Below are 15,868 nucleotides of genomic sequence, written 5' to 3' on the forward strand. Positions count from 1 at the left end.
ACCAGTGCCTGAGGTGACAAAGGATGTGTTTCTGCAACCCTCATAGAGACTAATCTTGAAAAATTTTACAGATCTATCTGACAAGGAAAATGCCATTGAATTTATACATTATCAGTCATTCTACAGGGAAAGTGAATACATTCTTTGTTCACGGCATTAAAAGTTCCCAGCTATTTTGCAAGGACCCACTGGCCTCAAAGCTACCCTCTCATATCTGCACAACTGAATTTTAATAGTTAGATGCTATAGCCAGCTGACTTACTTATATTATCTTTCTGTCTAGGCATTACTAAGAGATTTGAGCTGGTATGGACTCTTTGCATACTGAATCTATCCATGCATCTATCCAGAACAGTTTCCCCAAAAGAGGACAGATCAGATATTAAACAGAGAGCAACAACAGCTCTTTACCAACAACTATGGTTAGTGCGAGCAGACACCAGGGGATTACGCCTTCTTAAGTACCCTCCATGTAGCGCGCTGACTCCAAAGGCTGTCTTGTTAAAAATAAATTTGGGCAAAATGCTCAATAAAGATAACACTGAATTCAAACTTGGTCACAGAGGGAATAAACAGGTTCTTGAGATATGCAGGTAAACAACACCAGACTCTCCGCAATCAAAACCCTTTTCAAATGTACCAGAAACTTGGATCAGAGATCACAAGACAACCTCTATATACCAAGTACATTTATCTCTTGCAGCGAGTGCTCTGGGAGTTTCATCAGAGTCTTCCTGCAAGAACACAGGAACTTGGCTGGATTGCAAACAATATTTTAAGATGAGCTTCTTTCCCAAATTAAAGTATGTGGAATACCTGATCGACAAGAACCCTACCTAGATTGAGGTCTGAAAGTATTTGGTGTACCACGATGAAACTTGCAAAAAGGTTGGAAATCCTCCCAAAATTGTGAAACAATATTACTGCCACTTCCACTCTCATAATGAGCCAATTCTTTCCAATGCTTCTGCATCCAAATCTTCTAAAACCACCAACCTACAAAAATCAGATGGACACTATGCTGCCAGCCCCGAGTCTGACCCACGCAGATGAAGCAGGGTGCACAGAACAGAAAAAGGGCAGAAGGCCGGGGACGCACGAGCAGGGAGCTGAGGCCTGGAGCCAGCTACGCACCGAGAAGAAACCCCTGAGAAACACTGGAGATGCACTAAAAGGTCAGCATCAGAAAGTGCAAGAAAAGTGCCCCTGTTTCATACAAGGGTTTATTTGCCACCCTTGGGACAAGGTGCCACTGGCTTCTAGGGGCTGCATAAATTCACAGCTTCTATATATAAGTCAGGATAGCTTGTGTTACTGGGTTACACTGGGCACGTCTACACATTCAGTATTGCACCTTAGATACTGCACATTTAGTACTTCCTTAATAAAGTACTAACTAAATGTGCAGTATCTAAAATTACTGTGCAGTAGCGCCGACGCACGGTTATTTAGTGACGCTTACTGCGCATTAGCCTAGTAGCACTGTGCAATGGGTTATTAGCACTCCTCTTGACGTGACACGCTACTGCGCAGTGTTATTAGACTGATGTGCAGGACGCGTCTTGTGTAGTTGTACCCACTGTGTCCCTGGTCTCAGTATACTGCCATAATTTCAAGATGCATTACAAGCACTGCTTGGAAAGCGCCTGTGGCTTTGTGGGGAAGGTTCGGTCCTTGCTCCTGTGTCCAGAGTGACGGCAGTTTTCAGAGCCCACGCAATGAGGCAAAAGGAGATGGGAGCAAAAAAAGGGATGGGAAAACAGGGTGGAGTATTTCACAGGAATGCGTTCACAAGGCTCCAAGTTACTTAGAAACATTACGGGCAGGGCTGGCCCCATGGTAAGTGATAGCCAGGCATCCTGGTTTTCTCTGATTTAAAAAAATCCCCAATTTACCGTTAAAAACAGTAACCCCAAATCTACATTTTTCCATGATTAAAATTAAACATCACTAATAGATATATCTATATTAGTGGTGTTTCATTTAAATCACAGAAAAATATAGATTTTGGTTATTTATTTTTAACTGAAAATAGGGGATTTTTTTTTCTTAACTCAGAGAAAACCAGGATCCCTGGCGATAGCTGATCCCATTGCAAAACCTTGCTTTCAGTTGCTCATTTTTTGCCAAATCTGCATTTTTGGGCTGAAACTTTCCATGCCTGGTACCTGCCTGAGGTCCAATCCCTTCCTTCCCCTCCCAACTCCACTCTCCCCATCGAAGTGTCAACCAAACCAGTTCAGACAGACTGGGCATGAGGGCAGGAAGAGAGAGGGGCATGATGTTTCACATGCTGGTTTTTGAGATCCTCTGATACCTCTGTGCTTTGAGATGGGAACTGGGACCAGCCAGGCAAGTGGAGTGGATGCTGGGAGGGAGACTGGGAATCATTTTGGGACCCCAAAGTGGGAGATTAGGATTGGATGAAACAAGGAGAATGGGATTAGGAGGAGACAGCTACGGGATGGAGTCAGTGGTGAGCAAGAGACAGGCCTGGGGCAGGTCGGAGGAATGGCACTGAAGGACTAAGGCTTGGTGGAAATGGCCAGAAGCACCTGTGGGCTCTGCAGCTTACCCCCTGGTATATTTGGGGAAGGCATGCACAATCCCCAAATCCTGCCGCTGTCTTGTGCTGTCAGCAGCCCTGTCAAATCCACGGGCCAGGCGTGTCTCATTCCCCTGCAGCATGGGCCCAAAAGCGCCGGCAACCGTAACCCTTAGTTTAGTACTTCCTTAATAAAGTACTAACTAAAACCTTGCACTTCCAGTCGTTTCAGTCGCAACCTTCACCAGGTTCTTTTAATGCTGCTTTTAGGCAAAACTGTGCATGTAAAACCCAGCCCTGGGGCACTCCGTCAAGCCATTTTCTGAGAACAGAGCGACAGGAGGCAAGCGGGGGTTTCTAATGCTTGCTGGACTTATTCACTGAAATGACTCAGACCCTTGCGGTTATGCACATAGCCAGCATCCATAAGGTGTGAACTCATTACCTCCTCTCTCCTCCCTCTTTCCCACTTCCTTCCCCCTCCTGCAGTCCTGGCCTGAGCCCGCGCGCTAGGGGGCTGGTCTGGAGCTGCGAGGCTTCCTGTGGACCTGAGAACAGCCCAGAAAGCTGACAACACTTCCAGGTCGTCCTTAGGAAAAGGTGGTACTTCTCCGTTCTTGGCTTCCCATCCCTTTGCTCTCATCACAACGAGCTCCCGCTCTCCGAGCTCCACTGGGCACTCGCCTCGTTCAAAGCTGTATTTTAAGCATGGTGTCCCTAAGCGGCCTTCCCCCTTCCCAGCCTCCTCGCAACCTGCAGCTGCTCGGCTCGGGAGCAAGCAGCTTGTCAGGCGGCGTTCCAGCTAAAGTTAAAAACAAAAGGGAAAACAAACCTGTCACGGTGCTAATGGTGTTTTCTTGTTGTTATGCCTGGTGGTACGATAGATCCACAGGGTAAATCACACCGCCTGGATCGCTTCCGCCCTGGTGCTGATTTATTTTAGCAGGTTATTCACTGACTTTTTGGCTATGACAACTGCAGCGATACGCAGCCCCCGCCTCCCTTGAAGCTCATGAGGTCTTCTCTCTGTCTCTCCCCAACTGCCTCTGAAGTCTTGGTGGCCATTACCTCCCTTATTTCTCTCCTTCCTTCCCTTCTTCTCCAGGGGACACCAGGTAAAGCCTCTAAGCCATGTTTTTGCATCTTAGCACTGAAGTCAGGTGCAAAAACCAAGATATTGCTTAACCTCCCCGCCTTAAATCAGCATGGGTACCCTACACCTCTGCCCCCCTCCCTCCCAGTCCGAGCAGACAAACACATAACACATGCAAGTGATTCACTTTGTTTGTACAGATGTTTTTGATCTCTCTCTACTTTGATTTTCAGTGTTTGGTTTTGACAAGGAAAGGAATAAAAAAGCAACTGCTTTCTGTGACATTAATAGAAGGGTTTTCTGAAGTGGTAATTTATTTGTTCCTTTACTGATACCGTTCTACCGATCTGTGAAAATTCTTGGCACGAGAAGCAGGATGGAGTTGCAGAACGGATCTAACCATCACTGTAAAAGATTTTAGCGGGGGCTGGAGCGATCCCCGCTGCTACTCGCTTGGAGAACAATTTGCTTCGAGAGCACTGCACGCCAGGAGGAATGTGAGAAGGGTGTAAGTGTGCATATGTGCGTGCATGGGTGTGTTTGTGTGCAACAGAAACAGAGCACTCACTACCGCCGGGAGATAGCGTAATTTCAGAGAAATGACACCAGGGGAAGACTTGTTATTTTAATATTGACTACGCAGTTTGTATGAACAAGGAAAAAACAACACTTCAGAGTGTCTTAAATGCAAAATGGTACAAAATGGAGCAAATCAAAGATGCATCAGATGAGGAAAAAAGCACTGCTCCACTGCACTGGATAGTCCTCTGCCATGGGAGAGCCATGTGAAAGCTTCAGTATCCCTTTAATGCAGATCTGCTGCAAAATACATATGTAGGTATCAGGGTCCCTAAGTGGACACTTCCTGCCTACAAAAGCGGCTCATCCGCTCTCATGCTGAAAGCAGCATCGCCTACAGCAGCCAGGAGGGACAGCCACCCCTGAGCACCCCGACTGGAAGCAATAAAGCATGACTCAGAGGACAGGGAACCATACAGCAACCAGGCCCCTGGTGATCTGAGTGCAGCCCAGGTGCTAGCGACTACGGTGACCGATTTAACCTTGTTTAGTTCCTCTGTGTGTCCACAGGGCAAAAACCACCCGTGCCACTGACGTGGGCCTTTGCTGTCAGCCAAGAGCCAAGAAATGAAAGGGCTTCAAAAAGCCCCAAGAGGTCAGGAAGGAGAAAACGTTGGCTTAAATATACCACGCTGCTTGTCCAGAGCACCTCGAGGCTACGGGTCCAGCACGCCCTCCAAAAGAAATCAGTGTGTTCACAGCTTTCATAGGACCCGGTGAAGAGTGCCATGCCCTTGCCTGGTGGGAAGTGTGATGAGTCTCGAAGAAGCAGAAAAGCAAAAGCAATTTCACCAGGGGCAGGAAGAGCAGATGCTGGGATGTGGAATCAGCAGCAGCACGTGATGGGACCGCTATGCCAGGCAGGCAGAAGGGATGGCAACCTGAAAACACGGCTGTTTATCTGCAACCTGGTTTGGGGACTTGGCGCGCTGCTGTTCCTCCTTCCAGCTACAAGGCTTAGTGCGGTTCTTCTTGCAGAATTAAGCTCAATATGACATTAAGATGCTAGGAAATTATGTCTGGAGATGAAGGAAATAAAATGAATTCTGAGCAGCAGCTAAGCCCATATTGATTTTTATGTGTACATTTCTCTATCATCATTGCTAAGCCAGTGACACTGTGAAGGGCACAATTATTTATGTTCCACCAAATTAGTAAGTAATTCAAACCCCTGACAAAAATCTCAGGCAAAAATTGCTTCCACTTCCACGGAAAGTCTCTTTGACATTTAAAACGTTCACCTGCCCCTGGAAGGGCACTTAAACTGTATGAGGACTTTACAGGAAGAATGTATATCAGTAGTCCCAATATTACCCCAGTTATTTCAGGCGGGTGAGGGCTGGCTGCGTACTCTGCTTTTGTACAAAGCTTAGTACAGACGAATCCTGTTCCCTGCACTGGGATTTCTAGGGATTATCACAAGGCAAAGAAAGAATCCTGTAAATACTAGTCAGACTTTTGGTTTCCCTACAAAAGACACACCACAGTTACTCAACGGTTGACCATGTGTTGTTGTCCTAATGATGGAGGAGGGGGAAAGGGACCAAACCATTGCCTGAGGTGCTTCGACAGTTCGGTCTCAACAGCGGTGCTGGCTCCAGGTGATGCCCTGGCCTATTCTGCCCCACTTGGAGAGTTTCCTCCTCCTCTGCTCCCTTCTCAAGGAGGGGATGAGCTGGCCCCTGAAGCCAGGAGCTGTCAGGATTTCAGCGGGAAGGATACGGAAAACGGCGATACTAAACCATAACAGAACGCCTGGAAACTTCTCCGATGTGTGCATGCGTTGGTGCAAAATATCCGACTGCTGCAGAGCGAACAACGGCCCAGTGATGTTGGGCTGCCTTGGGATGACCTGTTTGAGCCAACTCCTGAGGATTGCGGCCATCCCAAAGTTAGCAGTCACATTATGCTCTCAGACACCACCTCTTACTGCTTTAGTCTCTCTTGCACACGTGCGCATGCACACACCCGGACGTGAAGTCTGACAAACAGCCCAGACAGGCAGCATCCACAGATGGCAAAGCCATTTTACGTTCTCCTTGTGCTTATTTCCTCCTTGTTGTGCCTGATCCCTGGTCGCCTTTGCTGACCTGCTTCTCTCCCCCCCTTCCCTCCCAGCAACCTGTCCAAAATACACACGTGTTTCCGTATCGGTGGAATAGCAGCGGCATGACTGAGAACAAAAGAGGCTCTTTAAGATGCTATCCTTTGAGAGTAGGTATTTAAGTTTGAAAAAAGCCCACTCAGGTAGATATATTACTCAAGTGGAGCCCCTGTGGAAGAACTGAAGCTAGCACGTATACCACTAACTCAACACAGCAACAAAATGGCATGCCTTTCTTTTAAATGAAAGCATGATACATATTTGGATTCTGTCATCATAATCTCTTACTGATGTTTCAGATAAAAGGGAACAGCTTTTTAAAACTGTTTTGTAGAAGGGAAAAAAAAATCCAACCCCTAATTCCCCAACAACAATAACAGCCTTAAAAAAGCCCTTTTATTAGCCCAAACAGGAAGGAAAACTAGAATTTCCTGCAGTTTTAACTTAATGTTTTCATAAGGAAACAAGTTATTGAAATATCTCAACCCATTTCCTCCACTTAAAATGCTAGTAGCCTTCTGTGTATTGTGGGTAAAACAAAAATACATGTTTTTTATCCACCCAGATTTTGCTGTGCGTAAGCAGCTCCAGCTCCGACTAATCATTATGTGGTCGGGGAATCACAGCCTAGGGACCGGGCAACATTTGACCACACAATTATTTTGGAGAATGGGGTGCACTTCATAGACACCAGGATGATTTGCACCCTTGCAGCTATTTCCACACCACTTTGGAGGAAAAGGATGAGATTCATTAAATGCTGCTCACCTTTGCCGGGGGGTAAAAAAAAAAAATAAAATCACAAAATAGGAGACAGGTAGGACACTGAACTAAAAAAGATTTTGTTTCCCTTAAATGACAGTTTGACTTCAACATCGAATTACACAATGGCTGAAAAATCCTAACAGCTCAAGTCATCTTTGATATTTTTTTTTTTGCCAGCCTGTTTTGTTACCCAGTGGGAACTGGATAATCACATCTATTTTTGTGGAAAACAACATAGTTTTTCAGCTCAGTGTGTAGTTTTTATTTCACAGCCGAACACTGCAATTTATAAATGGCAAAACCTATGGAAAAATTCTCTAAATTAAAGACTTTGTTGTATGTTATCATTTAACCCCTATTTTTCACTTTCACTAGATTTATTGGTGTCCCTGGCTGCAACGTTAAATGACTCTGAAAGCAGAGCAATTAATCCAAAATCCTATTTGTTTTAATCCAACACTGTCAACTAGTTTTAGGTTTCTAGTCAAGAGAAAAAAAATGTTTGTTAAGCTCTACAGCGCTAGCTAATGTCTAAAGACAATCCTCTGAAAAGGTGCAAAGATATTTTATCACAGTACTATAGATGGAAAGGAGATTTATTATGGTACCTAATACCATTTCAGCAGATGCCTTTTGAATTATAATGAGATTATTAAAACTTTACAAATCATTATATTAAAACCTGACAGGAGTACTTCTGGAACTGGAGTATCTTGATGTCATTGCTAATGATGCATTACCAATGATAAGGTTTCAGGAAAATTCCTCAGTAAAAACTGGTTATAAAAATATAAAATATATTAATATTTATTTCAGTACCTGCTATAAGTTCAAGGATAATAGGTTTATATGCATCAGAACAGCCGAATGATCATATTTATGTCAGCATTAGAAAGATGTTCATCTGCTGCAAAGTTTAATTAATTTTTACAGATAGTTAATTTTCTGTTTCATTATCAGCTCCCTAAATTTGAAAGACAAATAATTTATAAACAAATAGAAACTTCAGAGAGGAGTATTTTTAGAGCAAATGCAAGATAAATAGCAGGAATGAAACATCAGCGCGGCATTCGAAGTACTAATATGAATGATATATTGTACTAGGTTTTGATTTATAACTCGCGCCTCCTGAAGCACAGGCTGAAAAGAAACAAATTGTTTACTGTTAACCCCAACCCATTTTCAGGTAATAAATGAGTCTGATCTTTACCAATCAAATAATGGCTCTAATGCCCTTAACCATCAGCGGATGAAGAATGTACATCTCTATGTGTCCTTTGGAGGGTGACCGGATCCTTGCAGGACAACTTTCCAGCCCCTCTCCCCTTCCCAGCAAGAAGGAAGTGAATGCAGCTACTTACCATGATGTACGACGCCCTTCAACCCATGGATAATAGGATCCAGTGCCGGATTGTCCCTCTGACTGACCTACATGTAAAGGATACATGATTGGTTAAATCTATTCTGGCATCAGACAGAACAGTCTCAGTTTAATCTTCTGAAGAGAAAAAAAAAGATGTTATCTAGCAAGCTGCTTAGTTCTCACATTTACAATGGTTCCTCACCAAATGCCACAGATACACGGTATAATAAAATAAACTGAGGAAGGCTAAATCAAGAGGAAGTGTCCTCGGAATACATTAACGTATTAGAAATATTATTTAGCCTGAAAACAAAACAGCAGAGTTTTCTCTACCCAGTTTAATTTTTTTGCTTTGCTTTCCGGGGGGGAAACTTCATAGACAAAGAGTAGTTTAAAGTTACTAAACAGCCATCCATCACCTCCTGAATGTGTCCGGAGTCGGATCTGTGAATCCACCTCAACAACTGCATCCTTTTCTACCAGCAGAGCAGGCTGGGCCACAGTCCCCTTTTCTATTTATATTTTCAAAGTAGCTTCATTAGAGTCATTTGGGAAGAGGAGGAAAAGATAAAATCATGCGCGGCAGTTCAGGGGTTAGCTTCTGAACTTTGGACAATGCAATCTTCCAGATTTCCAGGGCAAAAAATTGCTTTCATGTAGCACTTATGAGCCAGGAAGTCACATTGTCCTTAGCTGTGATGATAAAGCCACGATCCAGAGGGAAAAGTAAAGTAAAAATCCAGGCAGAGGGACAGGTAAGTCCCATCCTTCCCCACTTTCAGCTCAAACACAGCTTCCAGAAGAAGCCTCCATCTGTCCCTTATTTGCAGCAAAAACCAGCCGCCAAGAATGGGATGCAATTTTTGCCCCCCACCATCCGTAAAGCATTGGTGGAATAGTTTGCTGTTTTAATGAGCACGATCATTAATTACCTGGGTCACACTTTGGGTTTGGTTGGGGGAGCGGGGTTGCCAATAGTCAATATTTGAAATCTGAGGGATGCGGCTATCTAGGATCTTGATGCTCTGGGGGCAGATGGAGTAATGCGCAGAGCCAGGGGGAAAAGAGGGAGACCAAGGAGGAGCTGCACTGGGAAGGTGATCCTGTGAACAAACAGCAGCGACCCAACATGCTGTTGGCAATCTTGGGTCCACAACAGCCAGCCAAAAATGGCACTGCCTCTGCAACTCCATGGTGGTAGGGGAGGGAGGTGTGGGGGAGCTGCAGTCCCCAGGGTGCCAAAGAGTTGCTGTGCCTGTACCAGGCCTTGGGGGTTTAAATGCTTTCTCCCTGCATTTCTGAGAAGCATTTTTCTTGGTCCTGTTGCTGCAGGAGAAAGCCCTGCCAAGCGTTCAATCCGGCGGGCACAGCAAGGCACAGCGGCGCAGCAAAGCCTGTCGACAAAATAGGGGAACGTTTGCTGCTCTTCTCTTCCCGCTCCAGCTTCTCTGGAGCTCCCCATCGGGGAGGATGGCAATGTCAGAAAGTAAATATTTGCAGGCACAAGCGCAGGTTTTGAAGAGCAGGAGAGGACATGTGGGCTGCTGGTTAGAGGACAGCAAGGGTGAGTTTTCTGCTCTGCCACAGGCTTCCTACATGGGCCAGGAAAAACGCTCGGTGTCTCCGTGTCTCAGATCCCATCTGTAGTGCAGAAATGATAATCCTTCCCCGCTTTACAGGGATAAATACATGAAATATTGTGACACTCAGGTAACAAAGAAAGAGGAGGGGCATGGAAGTACTTGACACAGAGGCTGCTTTGTAGTTTCCCCTGTTTGCACAAGCAGGCTGAAAAACATGAGCAAGAATAAGCCGATTTCCATGTAAGCATTACCTGCCATTGGCAGCAGGGCTCTGGGACACACCACGTGCGTCTACACGAGACACTTACTACTCATTAGCCTAATAACACTGCGCAGTAGCGTGTCACGGCAAAAACCATGCTAATAGCCTCCTGTGCAGTGTTATTAGGCTAAGGCGCAGTAAGCGTCACTATATCACCGTGCACTGGTGCTACTGCGCACTACCTCTTAAAGGAAGTAGTGAATTACATGTACCGTATCTAAGGTGCATTAATGAATGTGTAGACGTGCCCACTTAGTACCTAATTTTGCAATCTCCAAGCAAATGCAAGTCAGAAGCCACCTCTCCCCTGCAATCAGGGAAGGTTTTTGTTTTTTTTAACAATTGACAACTGTGAAATATAGTTTGCAGCGCTTTAATTGCCTTTTGCATCGTGACCCTAGAAGCTGTGCTTAGGTCACATTTTCAAGCTTTTCTCCCCAAACAAGGAGAGAAACTTCATTTAAAAACAAAAACAAAAAACCAAACCAGCAGCAGAGAGTCTTTCCTAGTCACAGGACTCCAGGAGCTGCAGGTCTCAGCGAAAAGACCAAATACCACAAGCCTTGCAATGAAAGAGAGCTGGCCACACGAGCTCCCAACCTGTAGCACTTGGGTGACTAATAACATGATTATTAGCTCCGTAGGCTGCAGCTCTTTGAGGTCGGAGCTTTTATATGCCTAGCGGGTGCCATGTACACTTTGGATGCTGTATAAATAATAACCACTCGCTGACCCAGTTTGTAGGCTCTTCATGGCTTCTGGCAAATCAACAAGTAAACAGTTTAAAAATACAGGACTGTTGGGAGACATGCTACTGGGTCTTTTCCATCCATTTAAATGTCTTCAAACCAAATCACTCCTACCATTGAACTACATACACATCTTCTTCTTTTTTTAAACAAGCAACTAGCAATTTAGTGCATGACTTGAGGAAAACAAACTTGAACTTGTGCGGTACTTTATTTATGGTTAGTTTAACCGTGAGTCCTGCAGAGTTTTATTTTGTTTGCTTTCTTTTTATTTCTGCTGACAGCTGCTATCAGTTTGAAAAAGGGGAAGAGATGGAAAGCATCCTGAAGGTAAAAGCCTTCCCAGATGGGATTTTTTGTCAAAGTAGATCAATTTTTTGGCCTATCAACCCTGACAACGTCCCTTTAATCTGCTGAGGTGCAGCAACTAGTAAAGATCCAGCTAAGTAAGCATTTTGAAAGCGTCTCCCAAAAATGGGCGGTGTTCTGCAATAAAATGAAATTGAGAATCTTCACGGGGGGAAAAACCCAATGTTTCAGTGTACCTGTAATCACAGTTTTAGTGTCATTTCTCTTTAAAAACGGTGCAAATAACCAGGAGTCGGGGAGTCCAGGTTTGGGCTTTGCCCTATCTGGGACACGTTCCAGCTACTCCTAGCAGAAGCTCTGCCCGGCTCTTGCAGTCACCGCCCTTCGTTTCCTGACATCGCACTGTTACCTGCTCCATGTTGCATGCTGTTGGCATAGCTTTGAGAAAGAGAGAGCTGGCTTGATTCACAGGTGAAGAGGTCGTAAAAAAAAAAATCAGCCTCTGCTTGTTTCCCATTTCGGGGGCTGGCACTTTTTTGCAGAGTGAATTATTTTAAAAAGAAATAAAAATAAAGCAGTAAATAAGGAAGAGAAAGGCTCTAGTTCGGCATGGCTTTGGGGCTGGCCTATTATCAAAGACAAGACAAGCAGCTGTTTTGGACAGAGTCAAACAGCTCCTTCCCAGCACTGGGATTCAAGCTGGAGGTAATTTGAGAGCAGCTTTGTGGCACCTAGCCTTAAATTGTCTCATTTCCTGTAATGGTCCAAGTTTTTAGAAGAAAACACATTTCACCATCTCTTTCTTTCTTTGCAATTCATTCTTGAGCCTCCTCTGTATTTTTCTTTCCTCTGACAGAGGAGTGCAGCTCTGGAGCACCAAGCCCCAGTGCGGTGTCTGCCTTGAAGCTGGTATAAAGACCGAGGGCGTCTCCGTAAATCCAGTCCATGGTTCATCCGTTGCTCTGTTCTGCCCCTGACAGTAGCTGGGACTTCAAAGAAAAGGAGAAGGACCTTTGTGGTATCAGAAGTTATGAGATAAACTACCTCCAGGAAAAGCGTCCTCCTCTCCCAGAGAATGGCTTAATGCCTTCATGCTGGGGATGGGGGGGTGGGGTGGTTATAACCTTTTCCAAACTCTCAGTTTCTTTCCTTTTCTCAAATCATTTAATTTTTATATGTATTTTGCCTTATTAAAAACCTGCACTCTTCTCCTCCTATAGCATCAGAACGTGAACTTCCGATTCAAAAGGCTGATCCTGAAGGGAACGAGACAGAGGCAGGCTTTCCTAGCACGAGCCTCCTATTCATAAATGCACACCTACTCCTGCCTTTGGTCCGAGGCAGTATCTCCGCACCGTGGATTAATGACGTGGGGATGGAAAGCATCCTCCTGAAATTGTGCTAAAGCTACCCACAGCACCGCTACCAGAAATGCTGTTTACTGAGAAGGAAGCACCCGCTGAAGTCTGACAAATGCCCAAAAGGTCTTTAGGAAAGACAGGATAGAATCTGTGCATGTATCATTTATAATTGAGCAGCGCCTGTAATCCTCCTTGACACAAATAAATAGGTAACTATCATGCAATGGGAAAATAAACACAGATTTGAAGTTTAAGAATATGAGTATGCTACTTCCTATGCTAATAGGGCTCTTTCACCTTAGGGGATAGATGGTCTGAAGGCAAACAGAAAAGCAGGATTTCTTTGTTTACCGTGTACCCTGTGCTATTTTTTTCTCCCCTAATGCATACGCCATCCTGGGTGGGATGAATGGTTTCATTGCAACATGATAAAAAAAGAAAAGCCAAGCCTTTTGTATCTCAAGAAAAGGTAATGCACAGTGACCACATCCTGCAGTCATAAAACTACACAATAACACAAGGTGCAATACATTCCCCGAGGGCATCTATTTTGGGAAGTAACTAAAAGCCAGGAAATACAGCTAATATTTACACAGGCTCCTGTCTCCAATGCTTCGAATAGGAAATAACAAGTATCTCAGTTCTCAACAGTGTGCCCATGGCTGATCAACGATAGACCTCAGCACTCGTTAGTGGCAGCTCCCGTAGTCCCCTAGGCTTGCCATGTGATTGCAAGCGTGCCCAAGAGTGCTCTGCTACCAGCCCTTGTCCGTGTGCCAATAGGAAAGAGGCAGAAAGGCACAAAACCCCCCCAAAACAACCACCCAGAAACCATCACTTTATTCGAACTCAAAAGACCAAAGGTCTGCGGAGCATGCGTAGCAGGGCTGTGATAACAGACCTGACAGCTAGTGTCAGAGCCACACTACGATCAGAGACAGCCTTTTTTTTTTAATGCTACACTAGTGCTGGTATTGAATCACAGCAAGGGAAGATAATGAACAGACAACAGGACGATGTGTTACTTGCACTTCACACAGCCTGCATTACGGCGGTGCGGTGCTAAGCATAACCCATCGTCATGTTTTCAAAAAATCAGCTCCCGTGCCCTACCCTTATGGTTTAAGGAGCAGCAAGTCTCTGCCCCTCTGATGTTTGGGGGAATAAGTCCTTAAAACAGCAATCTGGGTGGCTCTTGTAGCAACCCCCCCCAATCCTAAAAGAGAGCAGAACCAAAGAAATGCTGCATTTATAAAACCCCCAGCTAAAGCCCTACAAATCAACTCAGACCTGTCTTTTAACTAAAAAATCCTGAGAGTTAAAATCCTGGTCCATTTTGGCAAGTTGGTGGAGCAGATTTTATTTTTATACACTTGTTTATCTAATGTAACTTTTTATACTTAATTTCATAAGCGATTCTATTAAAAAGCATTTCTGCAGTGAGTATTTGCTGCATCTATAACCATTTGGCGGGGGCGAAGGACAGCAGATCTCATCTCAGGTGCCACCGCCACTGCGTCCCACCTCCTCCAAACCCGCGTTGGCCTCCAAGCCACCTGCATGACAACAAGCAGAGGCAGCCCCACCACATGCTATAAGGAAAGGCCAGGACTGCTGACCTGAAGAGTCACCTGAATATTAACAGAAACAGTAATACAGCTATAAAGAATATGCTATCCTTAAAAAACACATTTACATGAATCTCCTGTGCCTCAGGGAGGAACAGCAACAACAACAAACAGCTGAAGAAAACTTGAAGTTCCTTCCAACTGGGATGAAATACAAAGCTTTCTCTCATTTCCACCCAAAAAAATCTTTGGCATGTAGACTTGTTAAACTGTCATAAATTTGCAGCAATTGCTTTCAAGCTCATTAAATGGGCTCACATAGGGTATTACCAAGCATTTCCAAAGCAAGAAGCATGCCATAGTCTACTTTATTGAAAGGCAAAATGACATGCACTTTGTGCAAGGCAGAGGAAAATGAATGGCAACAATCTTGTGATACTCTACCTGAGCCTTTCCCCTCACAATGGCGTTATAATTTACTTTTCTCTCCCTATGCAACATTTGGCCCTTGACTTGGAAACTTAATCTTCAATCTATCAAGCCTTACCCATCTGCTAAGTAAAATGGCCAAGACAATCTGCATGCCTTGAATTCGAGATAGCCAGCTGCTCCCATCGCACTAGCGCATTAACATCCAGAGACCATCCTCTTGTGTTGTAAAGGATGGTGTTGGCCAAGGATGAATGACTACACAGTTAACTGTGGCAGCTGAATTAAGTGACAGCGGTAGAGGCAGAGAGATGGCAATGGGTCAAATTCAGCTTTCAAATACAATGGTGTAAAAGTCAGAGGTAAAATTCCCTAGACTGTGCAGCTTCACATCCATTCAGCCCGCCGCTGAGGTCTATTGCCTGTGAGCCAAAGATTCAGGCTCTGAAGCCTCTTCACAAACAATTTATAGAGAAAGAAAGTGAACAATTATAAATTAGCTACGTTGAAGAGATTAAATCATCCCGTAAACTTCCAAGACAATCAACATGGTTAAGCAATCTATTCTCTTATAATCAGTCTACTGTTATTGGACAGATGCCAGCGCTATACTTGGGTAGAAATGGTCCTCATTTCCATTCTTTTCATCCCAAAATGCCACGATAATGCACATAGGAAATTCTAAATTTATATACATATATAGATATATAAATACATACACACACATACAACAACAGATTTCCAAAAATTCAAGATAGTTGAGTCAAAGAAAACAAAGAAGTCCCCCGCCAAGAGAAAAGCGTTCCACACACTGCTGATAAAGCTGTTTAGTCTTACACCTTTTGAGCTACATTATTTTATTGCTCCAGTGGCTGTTAGTCCTAATACTCCTGAACAACGGTGCTTTAACTCTGCACTTATCTCTGCAGTAAGGGACAAGAATTGGAGCCTTATGAGGCTGGAAAGCACATCTTACTGTTTTGCACAAAGCATGTCCTTCCCCACCCTTTTGTCTCTTGGGGTCTACCCTGTTAAATCTCTGGTATCTTAATAAATACTCCATTTCTGAATGAAAGGATGGAAAAAGAGTGCAGGTGTATCAGGTGTGGGTGAGCAGATGAGCCAAATGGGTTTTCATTCAAGATCTTTCAGCAGTAC

The 15,868-nt window shown here is 44.4% G+C and overlaps 1 protein-coding gene across 1 annotated transcript in view; it reads right to left on the bottom strand.

Annotated features, from left to right (window-relative positions):
- Positions 1-15,868, bottom strand: part of PTPRG (protein tyrosine phosphatase, receptor type G) — a 350,734-nt gene that overhangs the window by 112,728 nt on the left and 222,138 nt on the right. Inside the window, exon 6 of the mRNA XM_019536996.1 lies at positions 8,448-8,514. Coding sequence (XP_019392541.1) covers positions 8,448-8,514 — 67 coding nt within the window. The remainder of the gene's footprint in view (positions 1-8,447; positions 8,515-15,868) is intronic.

The sequence above is a fragment of the Crocodylus porosus genome, unplaced genomic scaffold (genome assembly GCF_001723895.1).
Source record: "Crocodylus porosus isolate Cpor-Errol unplaced genomic scaffold, CroPor_comp1, whole genome shotgun sequence".
Classification (NCBI taxonomy): Eukaryota; Metazoa; Chordata; order Crocodylia; family Crocodylidae; genus Crocodylus; species Crocodylus porosus.